The 27450-nt window shown below is 40.1% G+C and overlaps 1 protein-coding gene across 6 annotated transcripts in view; it reads left to right on the plus strand.

The window, feature by feature from the left end:
• METTL15 (methyltransferase 15, mitochondrial 12S rRNA N4-cytidine) overlaps positions 1-27450 on the plus strand; it is an 83926-nt gene that overhangs the window by 52329 nt on the left and 4147 nt on the right. For all 6 annotated transcript variants that reach the window (XM_081883009.1, XM_081883007.1, XM_081883008.1 and 3 more), the window contains 2 exons: positions 16806-16997; positions 19157-19335. In XM_081883009.1, the coding sequence (XP_081739135.1) occupies positions 16806-16997; positions 19157-19335 (371 nt within the window). The remainder of the gene's footprint in view (positions 1-16805; positions 16998-19156; positions 19336-27450) is intronic.

A 27450-nucleotide genomic window follows, 5' to 3' on the forward strand; every position in this document is an offset into this window, starting at 1 on the left:
CACATCTTTTGCGTCACTTTTTATTTCCAAAGCATCTTGCTAACAAGTCACCCAAGGGCTTGAGATCGATCAGGAAAATAACCAAAGGGATCCTGTGGTGCAGCTGATACTGATGATTAGAAAACAGAAAAACCCAGAAAAACCAACAAATAAGAGTAGTTCATTATTTACCTAGCTACAGTTTTTGCTGATTGATCAGGGTTTTCTTAAGTAGAAGGAATATGACTGTTGGCGTTTGAAATACAACTGCTGCATATTTTATATGTATGTCACTGTTATCAGTGCTTTGTAGAATATTGTTGCTTGCAATTTAATAATTTCAAAGGTAATAATGTGAAACTTAAAAAGAAAAAAAGCTTTACAAGAAACTTACCTTGCAAAATGTCCCAAGTAGGACATTATTATTTGGGGGTAGAATTGCTGGGCCATGAGAGTTCAACCCACTCTGAGCTCGCAATCCTTAATTAAAAAATATGCCATGCTGTTTAAAGATGAGCTGCATGAATAGTTAATAGGGTGCATGGTGGCTAATGAATATACTAAATAAATTAGGCAACGTGTATTAGTATTTCCATATTGCTTTTAAAAATTGCTGTGAAGCCTCTGTAAGCTGTAGCTGAATTTTCTTGATCAGAATAATTCTGGTCGTGTCTCATGATGAATGAAAATTGATGTGTTGGTCCTTTCGGACTTGGAAGAGGGCAGAGCAGGGTTGAAGCAGAACGGGCTGGGTGTGCTTATGCATGCTCAGCTGACACGCATAGGGGCGGGAACAGAACCCCTGCACAAAGCCCCGTGTACATTTTAAAATAAAACTTATTTGGTCACTTGCAATCTCATACTATGCACTTAACTATCTAAGATAGCACCCGAGTGTGCAAGCAAGAGAACAGCTGATGAAGCACCTCAGCCTCACTGACAAAGCTTCAAGGTAACAAAAGTTCTGAAAGAACTCAAATATGAAATTTCTGGTCTTCCAACCTCTAACCAAAATACAGTGGTAAGAACTTAATTCATCTGGAGGTCTGTTCTTAACCTGAAACTGTTCTTAACCTGAAGCACCACTTTAGCTAATGGGGCCTCCTGCTGCTGCTGCGCTGCCTCTGCACGATTTCTGTTCTCATCCTGAAGCAAAGTTCTTAACCCGAGGTAATATTTCTGGGTTAACGGAGTCTGTAACCTGAAGTGTATGTAACCTGAAGTGTATGTAACCCGAGGTACCACTGTATCTAACTTGCCTTCAGGAGCAGATGCTGTTCCGAGAGACAGAAAAGTGGCCAATGTAACACCAGTTTTTAAAAGGGGATGCAGACAATTACTGTGTCTTAATGTCTATTCCAGGGAAATTGGTGGAAAGCATTCAAGAGAGAATTGCCAAACATATAGAACAACAAGCCCTGCTGAAGCAGAATTAGCAAGGCCTCTGCAAGAGTAAATACTGTCCCACTAACCTTTTATAGTGCCTCATTGCCAAATCAAAAGGTATCTTTACAGTTCTTATCTACAGATGTCCAGTCAATATTTCTACTTGGATTCTTTGTAATCATCTCAAGATCAATATTCTCAAGACTGAACTTCCCATCTTTCTTCCCATTGTCACCTATTTACCCTGTTCATCAGGCACAACGTCTTAGTTTTCTATGACTCTTCTTTTCTTCCCACCCCAATTAGTATGCCATCAAATTATGTTGTTTCTTCCTTTACAACATTACAGAAAACAGCCTATCCTCTCTGTTGTCGAAGAGAAATCTTTGAAGCATCCGCAGTCCTCTCCCACCTTGACTACTGCAGTCTTCTTCTTTGTGCTCTTCCACTGACTTACCTCGGTCTCCTCATGTCCCCTCAACAATCTGTCCCAAATAGTCTTACAAAAAGTTCCATTAATGTCTTTACAATTGCACCGGAGCAAGCCATCACTGCATTGTCACCTAAGAGTAGGCTTGCAAAACACTCTTCCTAACTAGGAGAAGAGTCTGCTGTTATCTCAGGGTAAATATGCATGTGTGACATCTTGTGAATAGGTTAGTGTATGTCCCAACTTCAGAGCCAACCGGTTTTAGAGACTGTACATAGGTCATTCCACAAATGGAACAAGCATTGAATCATTCATGCAGATATGCGATATCAGGTGACAGAATATTCCTTTTGATCTGTTTGCCTGAATATGCAAATCAATGCTATCATTGGAGATCACTGTATTTCAGTGTACTGCTGCAGTATTTTATACACTTATGACTTAAGCTATAATATTGGTGTTGTTGCATAATAGCTTATTATGTCTCCTAATTTAGTGTGCTTATAAGAGTAATGCATTCATGCCAATGGAACTGGCTGGACATATACTGCTGATTCAATATACTTTGGAAGCACACTGTTTCGGAAACTGCTTAGTACGGTTGTACTCTGGAAGAAGTAGTGACTAGCGGTGTGGTTCTTCTCCCTGGCTTCCCATTGCTGCTGATTACTGAAAGAGGGGAAGGCAGTGGGGGTACAGTGTAGGCGCAGCAGTGGAGTCAATCCATTGTTCCTGCCACTGCACTTGTGTCAAGCTCCCCATTTTGCTCCTCCCTCTTGGTAACTGGTAGTAGAGCAAAGCATCAGGATGCCTGGTGAGCAATGCTTGTGCTGCCCTTACTGATTGGAAGGATCCTATTTCCCCTTGTCTAGAAACCTGCCTCTTCCCCTGTTGACTTTGGGTTTGCTTAATGCAGTGTAGCTGGCCAGTTTTGTGGGGCCAGCTGGGTGAGAAACTCGCTGAAGAGAGACACAAGGAAGTTTTTTGTAACTCTCTACTCCATACATTGCAGATTATTGTGGGTCCACATTTACACTTACTCCCTCATACGTGCACATACACAATCACACATGCAAAACCATTAGTTAGAGGCATGATGTGGTTTTCAGTTTGGGTAGGAAACCGGTTCAAAACTATTCTAGTTTACCAATATACTGCTTGTTCCGTTTTTGCTGAGACCCTTAAATGTAAAATGCAACAGTATAACCTTTGAGAGAGTGGAGTAATCTAAAAGCTCAAAACTCAACATGAGGAGAGGGGCTTCATGAGCCTGAAAATACTATTTTTATGTTATCTGCCTCCTTTCCAAACCATTTATTGGCCACAAATTGTATAGTGTCAGGTGGCATAATGACAGTGTGGTTTGCCATGCATTCTATTTTTATATCTTTATTTAAAACTGACATGTAACTCGCTGTACCTGAAACCCCAAGTGAGACAGTTATTGGAGTGTAACAAAGTTTTGACGTCAGAACTGCTATTTATTCCACTGGAAACCATTAGTGATGCATTACCCCTTGGCACTTGTGTTTTCAGAAACAGAGTTAAATTTTTATGACTGGTTTTGGCCAATTAGAGTTCTTTCTCAATATAGAAAGGAGAGGGGCCTTCTATAGAGTTTTAAAGATGTGGCATCTCAGCAATAGAATCACTGTAAATTCTCAATCATGATAGAATTAATTCAGTTGCCTTTACATACTTCTATTTCTATATTTAAACTGATCATGTGTACGCTTTGAAGTAGAGACTCGGGGGGGGGGGACAACTTAAAATAATGCAGTAGGGTGAAATAGAATATGGAATTCCACACTCAGTTTTGTTTATCAGTGAGGACTATATGCACCATTAGCCTGCATGAAAAGATATATAGTTCTATATTTTTATTTTAAAATAAATAATAGGGCATGATGCAACCGTAAATTTAAAACTCTTTAAAATCCACAAATCTAAGTGAGATACTTGTATGCACCTATTACTTCCACTAAACCTATGTGACTTCAAAACAGATGTGGCTAACCTGTGGCCCTCCAGATATTGCTGAACTACTGCTGCCGTCATGCCATCATATTCACCAAGGAGACCCTCATCTCTGCACCACCACAACCTCCTTGACCACTCTGCCCTACCAAGTACAGGGTCCACTAGTCACCACTGGTGACTAGGCTGCCACTATCCAAAAACTGCCCGCCTCTGCTATAGGGTTTTTAAAACCTGGCTCACAGGAAAGGGAAATAAGTCTTCTTTGTTTTGCCTCATTCCATAATAGGTGAATAGTGTTAAAAAATTAAGTATGATGCTTATGCCTCGCTAGTTTAAACGCACACACTAGGAAACAGATAATTTGGGGCTGTAGACGGTGTGTGAATTCCATTCAGTGTGAGGTTGGGGTGCCATCTGCTTATCAAGGTGTGAAGGAAAGAGAGATTGCTCTTAAGTGTTTGTTTACCACTGTCAGTCTGTTTGTATTTTGAAAATGAAGGATAATACCATTGTTTCCAAATGTAACATCAGCTGCAACAGACAGATTTTCCTGCTGCCTGGTTTTCAGTATCTCATGGGGATTTTGAAATATGCACGTTGCATATATGCATGATGCTCAAATCCCGTTTCTCAGGCCTATGTAGCACCGTCTTTCATATAATGCTCTGCCAGCACAGCTGATAGGATCTGAAGGCGTCGGTCTTGGTTACAAAAATGAGTTATTTCAGTTTCTCTCTTTAAGGTATAAAATGCTATGTTTAGTTCCAAGTTGTATCATTGATGAATTTACCATGACGCACCAATCTTACCATGATATAATACGTTTATCTTCTTTAAAGGGCTACAATCTAAATTTGTTCTGCTGTTTGCCTGTTTGAAAGGGATAATCAAGGAAAATTGGGACTCCTTAGCCAGTCTCAGCACACCATGTTCTCATCTGTTGGCTTTCAGCCCCACATTCACAGCCCTTATGTTTCCCACTTCCCTTTTTGGAGAACCACCAATGTAAATAAGTGCTTGCATTCAACATCCCGCTGCACCACTGGTTCCACCAGTGCAAGGTTTTCTCCCTGTGCAAGAGATCATTCTCCCCCTCCCCCTGTGCACCCTCTAATATCTGTCCCTGGGGTTCTCCTAACCCTCCAGCAAAGTACTGGAAAGAGAAGAGGCAAAGTCCTGTTGTGCTAGTGCTAAACTTTGTGCTAGCCACAATTATTTCATTGAATGCTGCCCATTGATAATACATAAAAGAAAATATTCAGAAGAAAGATGTTTTGTCCACTGGAGAAATTAATGCTACTTTTGGTTCTATCAAACTCTTGGAAGGAAGAGTTGTGTCCATTTAATATTGAATGTCAAGGATTTCAGACACAGGTTTAAAGATCCCTCTTACAAAAGCAAAAGTGAGGATCAGACACCCATCTTAACATGAGCACAACTCTTCCTTCCTGTTCCTTAAAATTTAGCTTCTGGAATTGTGTTTCATGCTTCTGATTTTATTTTTAAAACCGCACACCCTTTGTCTTTCATATGGACATCACAGAGTTCATAATGTTTCACGTTTAAAATATCCCCGTGGCTTCTGTTGACCTTACTAATAAAGATACATTATGGCAGATCAGCAGTCATTTTTCCTGTGCAGTAGGATTCCTGTCCTGCCTCTTTTGGAATCCAGGAGGCAAAAAGACTTTGCTGTGCGGTTTCAAAAACCTTCCTCTGCATATAAAAGAAAGGAGGGGAGCATATTAGAACACAGAGTTCCATATGCACTTTAGAACTGCTGGTTCCTAATCCAGCTCAGAATAATGGACAATGCCTTTTCTGGCAGCTAATAGTACCCCCCTCCCTTTTTGTATCAGTTACATTCTACCAGAGAAGCAGGTTTGCCATGTTTGCGAAAGCCAATATGCAAGGAATTGTCAGGGGGAAAATTCTCCTGGACACCAGCTTGGAGAGATGTTGTATAATAACTACATTAGCCATGTTTTGCCATTGGAAAATTTGGGATTGTTTTATGCCAAAGCAGAGAACCTACCTGTTGCCAGATGAAAATGGAAAGACAGGGCAATTTTCCTCACACTTAGAGGCTACTGAATTGTTAAGGACCTCATGAGAAAGGCTGTATCCTGTTCAGTCACAATGTTTTATGTCGAGGTATAAAATAAATAATGTTGTGTATCAGGTTTTAAAATGTCTTGAACAGTGGGCAAGGCAGTGACCTTTTTCCTCTTCCTGTTTCACCTGTATGCCTGGCAGCCTTACAGAGAATGACATCCTTAACACAGTGACATGCTTATTCCAAGAGAGATGCCAGAAGTGACTGTTCACTGCAATTCCCTAGGTAGTTGATTTCTCTGTAAGTTTTTCCAGTTCATGCATCACTTCCTAATGAACTCATCTGACTACAGCTTTTTATTTATTTAAAATCTTGTTGGAAAGCCATCAAAACAAAAAGGTTTTTTTGTAAGGGACAAAATGGGAAGCCCGCACTAATATGTGGAATTCTCATCAAATTTAATCACCTACCCTGTTTGCATTTCAGAGACTTTAGATTTTAAAAAGTTAGGTTATCATTCCTTTTCACACATGTGGTTTTATTTTCTGGAAAAAATGGCTTAAATTGCTATTTAAAAAGGGAGCCTTACTCTCAGTGCCCCCATCTCCAGCTGTTTTGGACTACACTTCCCATCATCCCTGATCACTGGTCCTGCTAGTTAGGGGTGATGGGAACTGTGGTCCAACAACAGCTGGAGACCCAAGTCTGGGAAACCCTGCTGTAGAAGCATTTTATATTTTTACAGAGTTTGTAAAGAAGAGATTGAAAAGCAGTATTTTGTATATATTTCACCTTCATTTTAAGTGTGTGTGTGTGTAGTGCATTTGGTTTGCCAGAAATGGCTTTGTTGTGGATACAACTAAAACCTTGCTAACAAATCTATTGATAAAGGGGAAGAGAGAGATACTGTAACTGCTTTCTAGATGTTCCTATGTAGGTACACAAATAATAATGCCTGTTCTCAGTAGTCAGTCTACACTATCACAAACTTCCAGTTGAAATGACAAGATTTCTATTGAAAACCTTGCACAATGAGATCATTAACTAGTCTCATTTAAAGAGAATTGGATTTTACTTTTACTGAAAATGAATTGCACCATGTTTTTATGCACTAGTTAAAGGTGAATTGGGGAACTTGTTTTCTTTGATCAAACTTAGGTTGAAAGGAGTAGACTGGAAGATCTGAGAGTGCACTGTCTATGCTTGTATTTCAGTGTAGATTCCCATAGCCAAAAATGTTCACCATCTTGTCTTGTAAGGATTTAATTTAACCTGGGGTTTGCTGTGGCATCTTAGGCACCTCTTGCAATTACTAAAGACCTTGTAAGAGGCATAACCCCTTTATCATTCATTGTTTCATCCAGCACTACCACTAACTAGGCTAAGGGTATGCATATGTAGCAACAGAACTGTTGAGGCAAAAGCTATGAAGAAGTTTACAAAAGACCTCTATGAAAAGACCTCCTTGAAGAGTTAACATTTTATGATGCGGGGCAGGGGGTGGGATGTATAAATGAGTTTTGCTAGCTGAAGAAAAACTTGGGAGTAGTAACATTTGTTGTCCAATTTTAGAGAAGATAATAAAAGTTCTATACTAGTCTTAGTGTTTATAACAGTCTTACAAAATGTAAATCAAGCTCAAGTGTGAGTCATATGTTCAAACAATTGAGTATGTAGGTGTGGAAAAAAAGATCCTGTTTTGACAGTCCATTTTCATCTACTTTCTGAACCCTTAATATTTCTGTCTGTTTCAAAAATCAGACTTGGTTTTTACACCCTGATGAATACACAGATGCATTTTAAATTAGCACAAATGTAAGGACCATTTAGCAATATTAAATTGAATTGATGTGATTAAATAAAAATGGGACTTAACTATGCAGGAGACTTGTAGTTCATGGCCAAAATGTTTCCAGAATGATGTGTAAATTTATGGAGATTGAATAATACTGCATTACTGCTTGGTAATAAATCCCCTATATTTGAAAAAGTGAAGGCTACAATCCTAAAAACACTTACTAGTGAGTAACCTCCACTGAATTCATTGAGCCTGTCTCAAAAGAAACATGCTTAGGATTGTGCTCTGAGTTGGGAGAAATGAGTAAGAATGCATTCATTAATTGGAGATCAGAAGTTTTGGAATTGCTTGATTCTATGTAATGACCAATACTTAGCTGCATTTTGCCAAGAAGAGTTGGTTGATTGGTTGAAGTTATTGTGCAGTTGATACTATAGCATTTTGCTGGATCAAAGCAGATGGTTCAGAGTGTTCAAGTGAAACTGAATAATAGAAAGCACGTTCATGCCTCTTCAAAATATGGCTGCATTTGCATTCTGAAGTACTGGTTTATGTCATCACACAAGTGGTATTATAGCACATGTAAAATTATATTACGGTACATACATTGAAATTGACCACATTTCATCTCTCTTCTGAATGTAGACCAGTGCTAGTCATTTTCCTAACTTTCTCCCGGCAATATACTATTCCAGATTTTCTTCTTCTTAAATGCACATTGATATACTTATTGTAAACAATTGTTACAATTTGTGATGTTCTATGAATAGTTAAAACTCTTACTGGGACTCTCGCTCAAGCAAAAGGCTCTCCCTCTCAGTCAAGGAGACTAGAACCTTTCCATTGTTTGTGTGATGGTGTCATGCCCAAGGCTGGTTTTATTGATCACTCAGCTGCTTCAAACCTATGGTCACTAAATTAAGCCAGTGTTAAAAGGTAAAGGGATTCCTGACCATTAGGTCCAGTCGTGTCCGACTCTGTGGTTGTGGCACTCATCTCGCTTTATTGGCCAAGGGAGCTGGCGTACAGCTTCCGGGTCATGTGGCCAGCATGACTAAGCCGCATCCCAAGCCAGTGTTAGTGGTCAGTAAATTTCTCCACACCAGTATGTTATCTTTTGTTCTATTATTTATTACTATTTTTTAATTTGCAACCATAAACAGAACAACTTACACATAAGCAGGAGAAGTGTCAGTATACTATTAACCCGTTCTTTTTTTCATGTTTAATTGGCCGATGAGAGATGAAGCAAAGTCTTGTTCAGTCTGTAGCTGTAGCCCTCGTGGCGTGAACCAGCCAGGAAAATTGTGTAAATCCATAAGCAACTTGTCAAGGGTAATCTTGTGTCTGTTTCCAAAATTATAATTTCTTGTGTGGTATGATGGTACACCTCTATTATGCCATTTAGCTATAAGATTACTTGTCTGAATTAAATAAGTGGAGAAATGAACTGAGGGGTGTCTTTTATTAGAAGCTAGTAATCAGGTCTTAATTTATAATTTGCCAATTGCTTTAAATAACCCTCTGATACTTTCTTATGATAAATGAACACCAAAACTGAGGTTTGTGTTAACATGATTTTTTTTAAAAAAAGGTAAGGTGTCAAAAAGGTAAAGGATTCCCAATCTTGTAGGTATTATATATTTGAGACTAATCTTGCTCCTTGTGCAGCCCCATATATCTCAACAACCTGCTTCTGGAATAAAAGTGTGCTTTTCATTATGTCCTTCTGGTGTACATCTGTTGGAGGAAAATTTGGTGAGGAAGAAAGCCAATAGATCATTTTCTTCATCAGGCACTAGTGGGATTGTCCTTTCTTCCAGTTGCTCTACACAATATGTTTTGTATCCTAAATATGACCGTTTAGCTATAGAGCCCTTTAACCCATTGTGGGTTTTTGACCATAAATTCCAAATATCTGGACTCTTGAATATGTAGTGTAATTAAATTGTACAGTACAGTCTATAGGTGCTTGAAATTAACATTTCTGTGGTTTTGCAGTAGGAAGCCATGAATGACAGTTGTTAAATTTGAGAATATGAGCTTTGCTTGCAGTGTATATTAAAAGAAATTGGATTTTTTTCTCATCCTGCCATTTTTCATTTTCTTTACGTTCGGAGATTGATGGCTGCTGACAGAACCTGGAACAACAAAAAGCTTAACCTGGCCATAGTTGAAGCATGTGATTCTTTCCTAAAATTGCTAAGTGTCCTGAGGTCTCAATATAAATTTGAGCTTCCTGTGATTTCTGGATAGATGTAGCATATTCTGCCTACTGAGACACAATATTTTCCTATTCAAATAATTTTACCTTATTTTTAATTGAGAACTTGTGCCAGATACATGCTTTGTTTTTGTGTGTGTATGCATTTGTTTATTTAATACCCAGCCTTTCCGAGTACAGAATCCAAAATGGCTCACAGCATAGATTAAAACAGATGCAGCTAAATACACACAATCATTAGAAATATTTTTTTAAACAAATCAACTAAGTAACTCTATTAAACACTCAAAACCATTTAAAAGCACATACAAAAAGAAGAAAAAACAGAGTGGTGGGGCAGGGAATAAAATATACAATACCTGGTGGCCAAAGGGCTGTGTAAACTGAAAAGTCTTTGCTTGCCAGCAAAAAGATCAAAAGCACAAGGGGTCCAGCTCTGGTGTGCCATGGAAGAGAGTTCCACTTGTTGTTTTGTTCTTTGTTGCTTTTGTATGTCATCTTGGGAATTTAGGCATAACGTGATTTGCATTTAAACATCATTTGCAGAGAGCTGGTTCACAATATACAATCTTGGTGGTTAGAGTTTAGCTGTTGGGCTCATCTCAACCTCCCAACAAATACAGAAAACGTTGTTAATGTTTCATACCTGCACTTTCCATGAAACCCCTTATCGTCAAGATCCTAATTGACAGAAATAGGAACTGCACTGTCTGAAGTTTGAAAGTCTGAAAACAACAATCTTTAACAGAAGGTCTGTCACATTCAGATTTAAAATTCTATTATTTTGGATTGGATTTGCATCACTACCTATAGACAAACAATGAATATTTGGTGCCTAAATACATTGTGGGCTAGGTTGTGTGAGAAGTTGTGTTGTCTTGCTTGGAATTGAGAGGCCTTTGGATTACACATAAGAAAGCTGCCACTACGCACAAATAATGGTAAACACTGTAATATTTTTTCATGTTTCTGCATCATTTAACTTCTTTAAAAAATATTGGGGTATGTGTGTGTTAGAAACTGCCATAAAAAAGAAATCTTCATATTTTTGACCTGTTTTTTGGTTACACTCCTACTGTTTGCCTTGGGGCAGAGAACTATAATGTGAATTTAAAGATGTAGATAAAAGTTATCATTAAAGCAATATCTGCAGTTATCTCTAACCACTAAATGTGGGTTTTAAAAAACAAACCTTCATAGGCTTCGACAGAGGAAGAATTCCAAATATTACTGTTTTGTAATCTTTCATTTTGTTTGCTTGCTTGCTGTTACTGTCCTATATATTTGCTGTCCTACAGTCTTTGCATTATCTCCATACAGACATACTTATTCCTCCTGAGACATCAAATGAGTTTAAAGATAAAATAAAACTCTCCTGTGGGGGTGGGAGAAGCCATTCCCTTGAGACAGGAGGCAGAGACAAAACTAAATTGACTCCGGCAAAGGGAGGAACCTCCCTTATCACATAGTGGCTTTGAAGCACATAGTATGCTTACTATCAGTCAGAGTTGCTCTTTAGTTATATATCTTCTCCTCACACCCTGGTCTATTATCTCTTTCCTTATCCTAACATAGCTAGTAGTTGTGGGTATTGGATTTGGTGAAGTTGAAGTGGAATTGCCTCCAGGGTATTTGGGGCTTGCCAAAAGGTGAAGCATGAGCAGGGATCCCTGAAGCACTTCACAATGACATGGTGACCCAGACATCTAAATAATGCTGCAGGCAAGCAATAGGGCCCAAACAGAAGGGTTCCAATTGCAAGATAAAAGATTAAGAGTAAATATTAGAAAGAATTTCCTAGTGGTATGGGTTATTCAACCGTCGAACAGGCTATCCTGGTAGGTGGTGGCCTCATCTTCATTATATGTTTTTAAGCACAAAATAGATGCCCAGCAATGGATTTCCTGCTTTGGAAAGTGGTTGGACTTTTAAGATCTTTGTGATCCTTTCCAACTCTGGTTCTGTGTCCTGTGGAGGTGTATCTACACATTCAGATCAGACACAGCTGTTGTTTGTTTGTTGTGAAGAAGATAGTTAATTGTCCACGTAGTTGTCAGGAAGAGAAAAAACTGTTTCCTCACCCTGCATTTCTTGGAGAGTGGTCCTCAACACATACCTGTACAAGCTTCTGTCTGTCAGAGGAGTATCAGCAGAAGATCTTGAGTAGGTTGCAACAGTTTAGAAACTAGACTGAGTATATCTCATTCAAATATCCTGCCAGGACCTGAGTCTGTTCTTGGGTACTATAGATGGTGCTGTATGTAGAGTGACCAGGCAACTCAGGCAGTCTCTGAACTATAGCTGCTGGCTTCAGAACAACTGTCCTGGGGAACGAGACTGTTTATGCTGGACAGGATTCTGATTACAATGCCAGCCTATTGAGTTACAATGCTCACCTGGAGGACCTGCTGACACAAGAGACATTGACTCCTCATTGTCAGACTGATATTCTTAGCATTCTTGAACTGGGTGTTATTTATTTATAGGATTTATATTCTGCCTTTCATTCCAGGTGGGTTCAAGGTAGCTTCAAACAAAGTAAAAAGAATCCATTCCCATAAAATACATGAAACAGCAATAAAAACACAAAATAAAGGTGGCAGAGCCAACAGATAAAACAGCCAAAAGGGATTTGAAGGATCTTAAATATTTTTAAAAGGATGAACATTGTCTTAGCAAAACGTTTACATTAACAGGCAGAGTGAATCATCTTCCATCTATTCATTGGGAAACAAGTGCCATATTGGTCAGAGTGAAGTTTCATTTCTCCTCCCTTAAGGCAGAGCATCTTGTGTATGATTCCAACATGGCAGTAATTATTGTACACACATCCTGCTGAGGTAATTGGACAGTGTGTTCATCAGCAAGACTTCTGAATGACTATTAGTTGCTTTGGGTTGCTAGCATCAGGTCTATATGTTGTCACCAGAAATCTTTCAGCTGGTGTTTATGGCATAACACCAGCGCAAAAATGCCCTATATAAAAACAAACACTTTCGATGCTGGGTAGCAAAGTGGGGCAGGGGAGGTACTGATGTGTGTCTTTCTGTCCAAATCTCTCAATCTCCCCCCTCTCTCTCTCTCTCTCTCTCTCTCTCACACACACACACACACACACACACAGAGAGCTCTTGAGATTTTAAAAAAATTGCCCAAGAAAGCTGTAGTTTTGTTCAAGAAGTCAATGCAGCTTCCCTGAAAGTTTCCCAGATAAATGGGAAACTTAACGTCTGCAACCAGATCTGTTCCAGCTGACAGCTTAAAAGCTCAGCAGTAGTGACTGAAACAGCTGGATTACTTGGTACCTTGAATAGTATCCCAGGGTGTCCTAAATACAGTTCTCTTTCTGGTCATCCCCATATCCATAGTATCAAGCAATGTTTTGGTTAAGTCTCTTTTCTATTGGCTACTTGAACTGAGTTCTGACAAGCCTGGATGAGAATTCTCTTGAACCTTCTTTCAATGTTCCCTTAACAATGCTGAATCTAAAGACCATGTTTTCTGGTGTCTGTTAATACCTTCTTCTGTGAACATCAGTAACAATGGAAAACCAATGGAAGTGAATGCACCTAGAGGAACATTCCACTTGAGTGTTTCTCTGGTGCTAGAACTACAAGTTATGAGGGCCCCATTATAACATTAAACTGGAATGGCTGCTGCTTTGGGGTGAAGAAGGGGCAATTGCAGTTGGGAAGTGGTGGGCCTGTCCCTCCCTAACACTTTTTTAATTATTTGCTTTGCAATATAGCCTTCCCAAATAATTTTGCACAATTTAGATTCTAGCCCCATCACAGACATGGGTTTAAAACTGGCTGAGGAGAAAACATTGGGCAGGGAAGAAAGGGTTAACTCCCCCTCAGTTCTCTGCAAATCATCCCCTACTGACACCATTTATCCAGAAATAAGTGGCTGGTTGCTTGTGCACTATCACTAGAAGACAAACCCCCTACACACAGACACACACACACACACACACACACACATGCATCACTGAAAATCAGCCCAGTTGCTTTTCCCCCATTTGTTGTTGTTTAGTCGTGTCCGACTCTTCGTGACCCCATGGACCAGAGCACGCCAGGCACTTCTGTCTTCCACTGCCTCCCGCAGTTTGGTCAGACTCATGCTGGTAGCTTTGAGAACACTGTCCAACCATCTCGTCCTCTGTCGTCCCCTTCTCCTTGTGCCCTCCATTTTCCCAACATCATGGTATTTTTCAGGGAGTCTTCTCTTCTCATGAGGTGGCCAAAGTATTGGAGTCTCAGCTTCAGGATCTATCATTCCAGTGAGCACTCAGGGCTGATTTCCTTAAGAATGGAGAGGTTTGATCTTCTTGCAGTCAATGGGACTCCCCCCCCCCAAAAAAAAACCCAAACCATGTACTCTTAGCTTTCTTTCTATGCCAGTTTCTCCTCCCAATTTTTAAAAACATTCGCCGCCCCGCCCCCAAGGGCTTGGTCTTTATTCAATAAAAATAATAATTGGAGCTGCTCTGTCAGAAAGTCAATGGCTGTAGAAGTTTTGGCCCTGTTCAAACCCATCCTGAATTGCTAGCTTTTGAGAGTAATTGCTGTATAACAGTTGACTGAGCCCCTTTCCAAGCGAGTGTCCATGCAAATTGTCACTTGTAGGCATACATGTTAACTATCTCACGGAAAAAAGCTGAATCTGTAAATAGACCTTTCTGTTTGAAGTTTGGAAATAAGCTTCTTTTCGAAAGCATTGACTTTTGGCATGTTCCTTACATTAAGCGAAACACTTTGGGTTGCTAGTGTTGGCAGGCGGCAGTTAACTGCTAAGATTAAGCAGCAAGTGACATGAATAGAATGCTGTGATTTGGGAATTACCTACCCTTGCTATGAAGTGCCGAACAATAGCTGTGAAAGTGATTGTAGGTGCAAAGACCTGTCCCCGTCCCCACTTTATTTCTGTGGCTTTTACACAACAGGCAGTTAAAGCGGGAGCAACCAACATTTTAACAGCAATTTGTTTAAAATATTTCTTTAAAATGAAGAAGCCCTAATGCAAAGGAATTAGGAACAAAGGCAAAGGAAAGGAATGCAAAAGAATCAGTTGAATATTTCAGATAATAGTTAGAAGGCCATTCAAGTGTGGATGCTATGCAAAATGGAGGGGGAAAGTGGCGAGGGCCAAAAAAATTGTCTGTGTGTGTGTGTGTGGATATCTAAGATGGTTATGATAAAGTCAATGTTTGAAGTTATAAACCCTTGGGTTGTGAATTTCCTAAATGCCAGTCCAATTTTATCATCATTACTATTCATCCTTGGACAGCTCACTTAAAATTGCATCCTTTGTCTCATACAGTTTCCCAGTTGAAAAGTAGAAATACTACTACTCAAGGATTTTATGAGTCTTCTGGGGAAAAGGGTGAATTATGGAAAAATAATAATGTGCTAAGGACCTTGAATTGCTGCACATCCATTTTATTTCTTTAGAGCTTAGATGTCATCAGATTTTCTTAACCAGACACAGATCAGACTAGTTTTCCTCTGTGTGGGGTGGAACATAGTCTTTTTAAACTAAATAAATGGGAAATGATAACAAGACACCTTGAGAATGAAAAGTTGTGCTCTATTTCTGTTGGACATACCTTTCACTTGCTTGTCCATCCCTAATTGACACTTGTACCCCCTGACACATTCTGACAGGCCCCTGAACACCACATCATTCAATCCAATTTCCTTCCCACACACCCAACTTCTCAATTAACTGGTTGAAAAATGCCTCCACGTAGTCTCATTCAGGTATTGATCTGGCAGCAGTAGCAAGGCTGTTAATTTATGAGTAGACCTTTGGTGGTTAGGTTCATTGTGTACCTCTGGGAGTTATTTCATTCACCTTGGTGATCTTGACAAAATGTGTGCACCAGTTGAGGAAGCAATGTGTTCGCTTGGGACAATCACTGTTTCTCTTGATGTTGCAAGAGCTGTGCTTTGAATAAAGCAACAGGGTGTATTTAAGATATCAAACAGCAACTCTGAGTTTAATTTCCTTTTTTAGAACTAAAAAAAAGTTACACACCCATGTATTTTGACACATAAAGCAGCCATCTGTGGTCTTATTTTATATTGTTGTTGTTTAGTCGTGTCTGACTCTTCGTGACCCCATGGACCAGAGCATGCCAGGCACTTCTGTCTTCCACTGCCTCCTGCAGTTTGGTCAAACACATGCTGGTAGCTTCGAGAACACTATCCAACCATCTCGTCCTCTGCCGTCCCCTTCTCCTTGTGCCCTCTATCTTTCATAACATCTGGGTCTTTTCCAGGGAGTCTTCTCTTCTCATGAGGTGGCCAAAGTATTGGAGCCTCAGCTTCATGATCTGTCCTTCCAGTGAGCACTCAGGGCTGATTTCCTTAAGAATGGATAGGTTTGATCTTCTTGCAGGCCATGGGACTATCTAATATTTTATATTAGGAGTTAGCAAACTTTTTCAGCAGGGGGCCAGTCCACTGTCCCTCAGACCTTGTGTGTGGGGCGGACGGACTATATTTTGAAGAGAGAGAAATGAACGAATTCCTATGCCCCACAAATAACCCAGAGATGCATTTTAAATAAAAGCACACATTCTACTCATGTAAAAACATGCTGATTCCCAGACCGTCCACGGGCCGGATTTAGAAGGCGATTGGTCCGGATCTGGCCCCCAGGCCTTAGTTTGCATACCCATGTTTTATATCATAGGGCACTAGTTTGCATTTTAATTTTTTCATTGGTAGAACAAAGACTTAAACAGTTTTTGAACTTCTGTTAGGTTCTTATCCAAGTAAGCATACCAGATTGCAATGAGAATAGACATCCCAGTCACAGTTCTGCTGACTTCGGATGAAGGAGTTGCTGATTATATGCATAGGGATCCAGGAGGAAATTAAGTTAAACATCGCTGTCCTTCTGCTAACTATATATATATTATTTTCTCTTCTTTTTTTTCTTGTAGGCAACAAATCCAAGCTCTTCTTGGACAGTTTAGTCAAGCAGAAGCCTTGTTAACCTTGGCTGGAGTGCAGCCAGGGAGTCTGGATGGAGTCCTTTTGGATGCTGGTTGCTCTTCGATGCAACTTGATACTCCAGAAAGAGGTTTTTCCCTAAGAAAAGATGGTCCTTTGGACATGAGGATGGATGGTGGCAGGTACATATTGATAAAACATTTCTTTCTTCAACAAGAAATCAATTTTTCACTAGCATGCTGAATTTAATTTCCTTTTCATGTTGCAGAGCTGTGATCAAATCCCCATATTTACCTCGGCCTATACACCATAAATCATCTCCCCGCCCCCCATGGTAGAATACTTTTTCTAATGTTCAGTGTGTAGGCCTTAGTGCCAGTGTTTGTTTTGCTTATTGGCTTGTTACAAATGTTTGCAAATGCATGGATTTTAAGTATGGCATTTAAAATAGAAACTATGGTTGATGACAGCAACAGCAAACCATATGGAACACAGAACTGAAATGTATGTAAAAGATTCGCTGGAGTATGACCAATGAGGCAATTCTTATATAAGCATCTTTCTTATCCTTTTGGTTAGATCAATTATGCTTTTCTTCCAGGTGGTTTCTTGGAATTGTAAACAATAAAAACAAAAACTCCTTAAGCTTCTGAATTAAAACTGACTTCAAGGCATTGCCCATTATGAAATGGCCCCACATAGATAACTGTTGCCTACTAGTGTCAGTGTGGAAAACTGGAGTATTACGTTGTGTGGCTGTACATTTTACTGAATGTATAGCAGCTGTGTATAACCTGCCAAGTGTCTTCAACGATAAATACACTTCATTAAAAAGTATTCTAGAATCAGTATTGCATTGAGCCTACTGTTAGATGAGCCAAGTGGAACATCTATAGTTTACAATGGCAATGAGCTAGTACAATTCCGATGGCTTCAGAACTGGCAGAACTTTGGTGTCTGATGCACAGATTGATAGAGCAGGTAGAATGAATGAATACATTAGAGACCACTTTAAAAATTTTAGTCAAAAAATATTTCCAGAAGCTCTGTATATAAAAATCAGCAGAGTGTCCGTGGTATTAAAAATGCAAATTAATATAGCCAGGAAAAGCATAACCTAAGCCAAGATCCGTATAAATTACACTTGAAATCAGTCATGTATATTTCTCTTAAGAATGATTAACCATTAAATGAGATTGCTAAGGGGCTTGACAGATTTCCTGTCACTCAAAGCACAATCAACCCCTGACCGCCAAAAGAAAGAAAGAAATATGCTTTAGTCCTGTTGAAATTTCATAACAGTGTGTGTGTGCTTGGTTTTTTTTTTAATGGCGTAAAATTAAATAATCCAAATAAAGAAGCAATACAAATAATAATTTTTGATTCAGTGGTCTCCTACTTTGCAGTTTCTGGGAGATCTATAATTCTGAAGATCCTCCCCACCCCCTGCATCTTGGAACAGTGCTGGGGGGAAATCTTAAAGCACACAAACTTCTTTGCCTCACAACATTTTTCTGGTGTCTGAATTGTCACATTGGTTCAGGTCAATAAATCTCGCTTAAGTTTGTACTATGGTACAACCTGATTGTACTGCTACTTGTGGATTTGGGTGGTCTAATGTTTATAACAAAATCCCTTGCCTGTGATGTGCACACAGGACTCTGAATCAGTCTCTGCTGCTGCTGGTACATAAAATCCCTCACATCATTCCAAAAAGGCAAATGAAAGAAATGCTGGTTTCTCCCTTATGTTCTGGGAGTGTTATCCAGGCTGATCATTTCTACTACCTTTCTTCTAAAAGAGAGACCATTTTTGAATTGAGAGACCTTTAAGTGATCATTAAATACCTCACAGAAGATCATTTTTCATAACACCAGATGTGAGGGAAAAGGTCACAGAGATTAAGGTTCTCTTTTTTTTTATCAGGAAATAGATCAAGCAATGTGATGTCTTGGAAAAATATCTGCTTGTAAAATGAGTTCATCTCCTGGCATTATACAAGCCAAGGCAGCCTTAGCAGTGTTTTGTCTTTCGAATTTTATTTGAGCTACTGCTATAATGTTAAAGTTTATGATAAAAGGCATCTCAACTACTCTTTATAGCTAATTAATGTTAGGAGGTAGGGTTGGAGGGAGAAAGCCTCCATGTGAATTAATAAGAGGTGATTTACAAGATAGGAGCTATTTCTGCTTTAAAATGATCTCTGCCTCTTATTGAGAAATCTCAGAAGCACTTGCATGCAGTGAATGTGTGTTTGACTTTATGTCTCAATGCTGTGAAGCTTCACCCCTTGTCAATGAAAGCTGACGTCAGTGAACTAATTGGCTGTTCTTGTGCGTAGGTATCCTGACATGCCCACCGCTGCTGATGTTGTGAATGCTTTAGATCAACAGGCACTTGCGTCCATCCTGAGAACATACGGGGAGGAGAGGCACGCCAAGAAAATAGCTTCAGCAGTTGTTCAGGCACGCAGCATCTACCCCATCACCAGGACTCAGCAGCTTGCCAGCATTGTTGCAGGTACCCTCATTAATTCCAAGCAGTGTCTGAGAGAGAGAAAATATTAATCCACTAAGTCCCAGAGGGATCTATTTGTACTTGAAATCATGCAAGATCTAATCCTGTCTATCCTGCTCTGATGTCAGCTATTTTTCCATATGCTCTATCTTTTTTATATTGTTGGATGCTGATTAGTTTAATAATAGACTTTACATGAAGACGTTTTTAATTTTGCCTACCAAGGTGAAACCCTGGATGACAAAAACAAAGGATCTGTTTTATCACTATTGTTGAGAAGCGTTCAGTTACCTGAAACAACAAAGCTTCTGTCTTAATTTCACACAATTGGATGTAGTTGTGAAGGAAGAAGAAGCAATTGCCCACCTAGTAAAATAACGGTCTACTAACTGATTTCTCTTTTCGGTAGAAATAGGGTGCGGTCCAACATGGCATAATCACGGAGTCTTCCCCATTTTCTGCTCCCCACTGCAGCGATCTGCACACCCAAAAATATACCCTGAAGGATTGGATGACCCAGCAGAGCAGATTTGGGGGGAGGGGGTATGAGAGGCTGGAGAGGGGAGAAAACAGAAATCCTGTTGCCCAAGTGGATTTCCATTGCACACACAGGTAGACATTATTGATTTTAAGAAGTAACGGACCCCTGGACAATTAAATCCAGTCAAAAGTGACTATGGAGATTCGACACTCATCTTGTTTTTCAGACTGAGGGAGCCGGCATTTGTGCACAGACAGCTTTCTAGGTCATGTGACCAGCATGACTGAACCGCTTCTGGCACAACAGAACACCGTGGCGGAAACCAGAGCACACGGAAACGCCATTTACCTTCCCACCACAGTGATGCCTATTTATCTACTTGCACTAGTGTGCTTTCAAACTGCTAGGTTGACAGGTACTGCTCAGAGTAATGAAATATTTCACCGATGCTAACAAGGTGAATTGGGGAGGGCTTATTGAGGCATACAATCTTGGCAGCTGTTTCCAGAAACCTTCCAGATTTCTAAAGGGCCATCTGATCCTCCTTAAATCTGCCTGGACTTTTAAGGTGGGTCTCAGAGTACTTATTCAAAGTCCCCCCACTATCTTAAGTAAAGTGGCTGTTGATGAAAGACAAGTCCTTTTCAGTTCTGGTACCTTGCCTTGGAGTTATTTTCCCAGAGAGGTTTGCCTGGAGCCATCTTTGTTTTTCATGGTGCCACATGAAAAACCTTTAACCAAGACTTTTTTGTTTTTTAACATCTTGCTGCATTTTTTAAAAATTAACTTCTCATTTATGCTGATTTTTTAATTTACTCTATAAGACTTTCTGAAAACTTCAGCTAAAAAACAGCTTCCAAATAAGTTGTGGTCCATTTCTTATGGATTCTTGAGCAAACAGTGATTCCTGCCTCTATCTGGGTGCATGGAGAACGTGCAGTACACAACAATGCCATCTTTCAGCTATTTCACTGTGCAAGTTCTTAATGAGTTGAGTGAGTGAACACTCTCATTTTTGTATCATTTAGCCAAAGAAGGCATCAAATGAACACGTGACAGTTTGCTAAATACAGCCATCATCATGTTCCTAGGAGTGTTGTGAATGAATATATAAAGCTGCTTTTTACTGAATCAGACCATTGATCCATCAAGCCCAGTCTACACTGACTGGCAACAGCTTTCTAGGGTTTCTGGCAGTAACTTTCTCACCTGTGCTAGTTCAGGTTCTTGTAAGTGAAGGTGCCAATGGTAGATTTTTTGCACACCGCACATGTATGCCACTGCCCTTTGGCTCCTAGAGAAAGCTGTTTTGTCTTTGTATCCCAGGATAGAAGTTCTTCGCTGTAGTTTCTATCAGGTGGTCAATACAGTTTTATCTGGAAGGTTACACATTGCAGTGAGCAAACCAAAGTGAGTAATTAGAATTGTTAAATTTTGAGGATGCTTGGTATAGATGATCTGTCAGACAGTATAGATTGCCTTTAAGCCTTTCCCTAAGTCCACAGTTACATGACTGTGACAACTCTGATACAGCAAGAACAATGATTCACAAGATTCAGTAAAAGACCTCTTAAATTTTACAGGGGCCATGTTTGAAGTGCTACCCTTACTATAACTCATCCACCGTTTAAGGAATGGCCATAGAGACTTCATAAATTTCAATTGTAATGTGTTCAAACCATCCTGGTAAACTGTAACGTTTACCTCTCCCCTTTGATATGTTATTCTGCCTGGTCATTAAGGTCTTTGGAGGAGTCATTGTTAGTGGTCTCCGATGGCTCAAATGCACAACTGGTACCCATTAGGAGCTGTGCATTGAGCTATTATGGGCCTCATCCTGTTGAACTTCAAGTGCCTATTTTTTTATTCCAGTAGGCATTTTAACTGTATTGCGATTTTATAGTTTTAATTTATTTTTTGTCTGTACTGGGTACACCACTTAGTGACAACTGTAGTTCAGCAGTATATAAATTGTCAATATAAATAAATTCTCTGCAAAGAAGCAGGAAAAAGTTCCACCAGCATAAGATCAAACTTTTTGGCCAGATAGCTAAAACATTTTCTGAACCTTTTCATCATCCCTGGGGCAGGACAATACAGAGCAAGGGCCATTTGCAAAATACTTTGGATATATGCCACTTTACACTGAGGGCATTCTAAAGGTTTTGCATTGAAATATAAATGTAATACATAAAATACATTTCCTCTTCCCAGTCAGCAACCTGCATTCTCAGAGCGCAAAGTACCTGTCCAGACAAATACCTTTACAGTTACCCTTGATGGGTTATGTTTGCCCCAACAATGGTCTGAGGAGCTAGCTGTGATGAAATGGCAGGGATGATGCCTAGAGTAAACCTTTTATTGGCTGTCAAGGTGCAGAGACTATAGGAACTTGAGCAATCCAAAGCTACTGAAGAATGGACATTGCCATCTGCTGGTTGATCATTTATCGCAGAATAGGAGGTGACTTGTCCCTTAAACTTTTAATACTTGGTTCTGTGCTTATACATGAAGCAAACTCTCTTGTAAAACTTTAACTCAACTTTACATTCAAAGGGCTTATGGAAAGACCTGTGCTGTTGCTGTGTATTATTATTAAATAGATTTGTACGACACCTTTTCAGAATTGTTTGAAGTGGCTTTGAAAAAATGACAGTAGAAACCCACGCACACATACATAACTGCAAAAGCTAAAGACTGCACAGAGAAGGTAAAACAATTGCAGTAAAGTTCCAGTACTGAAAACAGCAATACGGTCATACCTTGGAAGTCGAACAGAATCTGCTCCGGAAGTCCGTTCAACTACCAAAACGTTCGGAAACCAAATTGCAGCTTCTAATTGGCCCCACTGGACGTTCGGGTTCCAAAAGAACGTTTGCAAACCAGAACAATCACTTTTGGGTTTGCAGCGTTTGGGAGCCAAAACGTCGTGAGTTCCAGGGTGTTTGACAACCAAGATACAACTGTATACAGAATTATAAAATGCCTGGTTGGATAAAAAGTTTTTACCTGTCCCTGAGAGGTAAGGGCTGTAGGCATCAGGCATTGTGAAGGAAGGGAGGGAGCATTCCAGTTACTCCCCAAGCAGGAGGACTCAGTGAAGAATCCTACCATATACAGTGGTATCTCGGGTTAAGTACTTTATTCGTTCCGGAGGTCCGTTCTTAACCTGAAGTGGTTCTTAACCTGAAGCACCACTTTAGCTAGTGGGACCTCCTGCTGCTGCCGCGCCGCCAGACCACAATTTCTGTTCTCATCCTGAAGCAAAGTTCTTACCCCGAGGTAATATTTCTGGGTTAGGGGAGTCTGTAACCTGAAGCGTATGTAACCTGAAGTGCATGTAACCCGAGGTACCACTGTACATTCAATGCACAAACAGGGCTTGAGAAATCTTTCTCCCAAATATAGGGCTATCTAGGTAAACGCCAGCACTCTGAATTGCACTCAAACACACAGGAATTCATTGACGTCATTTCAGAATTGGGACGAGATTGTTTCACATAACCCATGCCACTCCGCTGCCGAGCAAATGCATTTTTATTTTTGAATCAACTGAAGGCTCTGACAGGTCTTCAGGAGCAGCCCCCTATACAGTGCGTGCTAGTAGTCAATCCCAGATGTTATGAGTTGCCAGGCCCCCTCTGTCTGTGTGGTGCTGCCGCCACTTTGGGCAGTACAGTAAGGGCGAGGTGTGACAGCACTCCAAACCTACATCGAAAACAAGGGCAGATGGGCCTTTTACAAAGTCAGAAATCTCGGCACTGCAGGCCCTCCAGGATTTTTTTTATCTTTATTGCTGTTGCTCAGTTGTTTTGCATTTTGTTTTTCTTTGTTCCTGTGGAAGGGAAGGTCGTCCCTTTGTAAGCATTAGTCAGATTATATAAGATGGGTAGTAGTCACTACTAAACTACTGTGCTGGACTAGTGACACAGTCTTTTATCTTACTCATTTGCAAGTCGTAGTCATGAGCCCTGATGCATCTACTAACGTCTAGGTGTTGTCTAATGATACAAAATGTTTGGACATCTCAGTGTACCTATTGTATTCTTCCCCAGGGCCATTCCATGTACAGAAGCTGACTGGACTAGCAGTTGAATCTTACTTCACTTCTGACAATGAAATATGTCTGCCAGTATATCTGAGTGCAGCAGGCTATTTTAGGGGTGTATGATGCCACAGTGACAGAGGGAAATGGCCAGGGGGCTCAGGAGGAGTGACCAGAGGGTGGCGGGCAACCACCATTTCCCCCTAGTAACTGCTGCCTGAGGCAATTGTCTCACTCCGCCTAATGGTAGGACTGGCCCTGTTCTTCCCTCCTTCTGATCTTTCCTTTTGGTGGCTGGTGTTCCTTGTTACCTGATAGCTTTCGTGACTTTTTTCCACTTGCTTTCATTTAGATTTGTGACTTGTTCACAGACAAGTAAGATTATGTAAGCCTTTAAGATTCTCTTGATGAGAACATAAGTTTATGGGCCAAAAAGGCAATTAAAAAGAATCTTGGTAGGTAAATCTAGTTTATCCAGATCTATCCAAGTTCACAGACACTTAACTAATGTCTTGAAATATGTAATATTGCTTGCGTTTCAGATGGATATATGATATACATCCACATTTATTAAGAAAGCCTAGACAAAAGGACATAAGCTGCGTCATTGAAACTTATTAAATGTGATTCAGATCCAACAGGAAATTCCTGTAAACAGGTGCCCGCTCAGAATTAATTTTTGAAGTCTGCCACACACTCTGTCTCACAGGGGACTTGAATGCTGCCCATTGGCAGGCACTGCACGTTGCTAATTTCATTCTGAAGCTTAAAGTTTCAATGCATTTTAACATGTGAATCTATTAGATTTTCAATAGTGTAAGCAACATCAGGGTATCCCAAAACTAAAAAAAGATAATTTCTCTCCTTGGGATTTTAAATCATTCATCTTGCCAGAAGCATGGTTTTTTTTTATGAATGAAATCTATTTTGCATGCTTCCCATACAAATTTTGTTCTATTATTATCCGTAGTAAAGCCTGTTACCAAGCAAGATTTTTCTTCCATTGGCAATTCTTTTTTGTGGAAAGGTCAGAACATGATGGATTCCCCCCCACCCCCCCGGATCCACAAATGTTCCTTCGTTTAAATGATTAAGAATGAAATAACATACATCTCTTCCTGGCTGGGCTAGTCCAATTAAAAGAGGATAGAAGGAATACACTACTAAATTCTTTCTGTTGTTTTTTCTCCTGGCAGACCCCAGCAGAGATAAACATATTTATTTAAAATTTTTGTACCTACTTTTCCTAAGAATAGTCAAGACAGCTTACAACATCATTATTAAAACAATGAAACATTAAACAAACATTACAAAACTTAAGGGGCATAAAACAGTGAGCTAAAGCATAATCTATAAAAACGTCCTTGTAAAAGCAGCAGCAGATGATGATTACAACCGACACTACATCTTTGTAGCATAAAAAGCATCTTAGCCAGAGGCTTTTCTAAGAAGGATGATCTTTGCCAGCCACCAAAATGCCAAGACAAGGTTTCCTAGGAAGGGAATTCTGGAACCTTGGCATGACTACAATGAGGTCTCCCTGGTCAGAGTCAGAAGGATAATATGTATAGGATATGAGAACCTATGATGATGATCTTAATAAAGCTAGTAGGTTCATACAAGAAAAAGTAGTTCTTCGGATATACTGGCCCAAATCATAACATGGCTTTACATGTCATTAATATAATTTTGAATTGGGGACCGAAACAAACTAGAAGCCAGTGCAGATCCTTGTGATAGGTAGCTCCCATTAACAAATGCGGCTGTCATATCCTGGACCAGTTTTAAGTTTATGGATATTTTTTCAAAGGCAACCTAGATAGGCTGCATTCCAGTAGTCTAGATATGATGTAACTAAGAAAGATATTCCCATAGCCAATCTACAATCTCCAGGAATGGGAATATTTGGTGCAGCAACCTAAGGTGAGCAAAAGCATTCTATTGAGAACATTTTGTGTTCTTAAGGGAAGTAAAATCCCAACAAACACTAATTAAATCATGGATCAACAGTCTTATGGACCCATGAGACCTGTCTTGTCTAGACTAGGCTTCAGTTTGGTAGCCCACATCCAGTCCATTACTGTCCCGGGCACTTATTTACAATGGCAATAGTATCTATAGATGGAAAGAAGAGAGAACTGTGCATCATCTGCATATAGGTGACACTTTTCTCTAAATCTCTGAATGGTTTCATGTAAGATGGAACCCTGAGGGGAAGCCAGAGGCCAATGGGTAATGTGTTGAGAAGAGTTCTCCCACCACCACCTTTTGCAGTCAACTGTCCCGGACCTGAATAATATTTTAAAGCAAAGTCCCACTTTTGCTAAGCAATTCAGATGGATATCATGGTATTTAAAGCTGCTGACAGATCTAGTACAACTGATAGGTATGTACTTCTTGGCAAAGGTCATCAGTCATTGAGACTGGGGCTGTTTCCATTCCAATATTAGGCCTAAGTATAGAAAAACTTCCCTGAACAGGGCTGCCTTCAGATGTCTTCTGAATGTCAGGTAGATGTTTATTGCTTTGACATCTGATGGGAGGGCGTTCCACAGGGCGGGCGCCACTACCGAGAAGGCCCTCTGCCTGGTTCCCTGTAACTTGGCCTCTCGCAGTGAGGGAACCGCCAAAAGGCCCTCGGAGCTAGACCTCAGTGTCCGGGCAGAACAATGGGGGAGGAGACGCTCCTTCAGATATACTGGACCGAGGCCGTTTAGGGCTTTAAATATAGATAGGCCTCCTAAAACCTCAGCACCTTTCTCAGGGATGGAATGTTTGAGTCCAGCTGGAATTTATCCTACATGGTAGAACCAAGAGGGAGCTGCTTCAGAAGTGTTTGAAGAAGCCTGTTTTAAGTTTACAGGAACCACATCATTAAGCACCCTTCCCACTCACTCAGCTAGTCTGCCTCTAGCTGTTCATGAAAACTTGGAAGGACAAGGGTTGAGTATGCACATGATCAGCTTCTTTTGTATACCTCCCCAGGCTACATAAATATTGAGAAATATCCAACAAAACTAAACAAGACAATGTGAAAGGTACTTCTATGGACTCTTCCTAAGCTCTGGTGTTTAAGTTGAAACAAGCATGAGCTGTTCAATCCACTAAGCGCCTGGTAGATTGGTAACACCAAGCCATCGAGTGGTCATCATCTCGTCCTTGATGGTCCAGATGACTACCTGAGAAAGATCTAATTTTTCATGAGCTTTCTGCCACAGTCACTCTGTTCGTTCATAAGAATAAATTGTACCTTTTCATTTGCTTGCTCAGGGTGGCTAATCTAGATGTCATCCCCATCAGCTCTGCAGACCACCATGGGACATGCATTGCTCAAGTAGCTGCGGAAAAGCTTCAGTGACAACCATTTGTAGAACAGCTATTCTGGATCCAAGATATAGAGCATGTTCTTTCCTTGTAGATGTTTTATCTGTTGTTGGACCTGCCAGTTCAGTAATTCAAATTTAAAGGCAGATGAAATTCAATACTGATTATGTTCTTGATAAGAGGTAATGTTAACTTTGTTGTTATTGTTTAGTCATTTAGTCATGTCCAACTCTTTGTGAGCCCATGGACCAGAGCACACCAGGCACTC

This window comes from Podarcis melisellensis (assembly GCF_964234715.1).
Source record: "Podarcis melisellensis genome assembly, chromosome: 1".
Classification (NCBI taxonomy): domain Eukaryota; kingdom Metazoa; phylum Chordata; class Lepidosauria; order Squamata; family Lacertidae; genus Podarcis; species Podarcis melisellensis.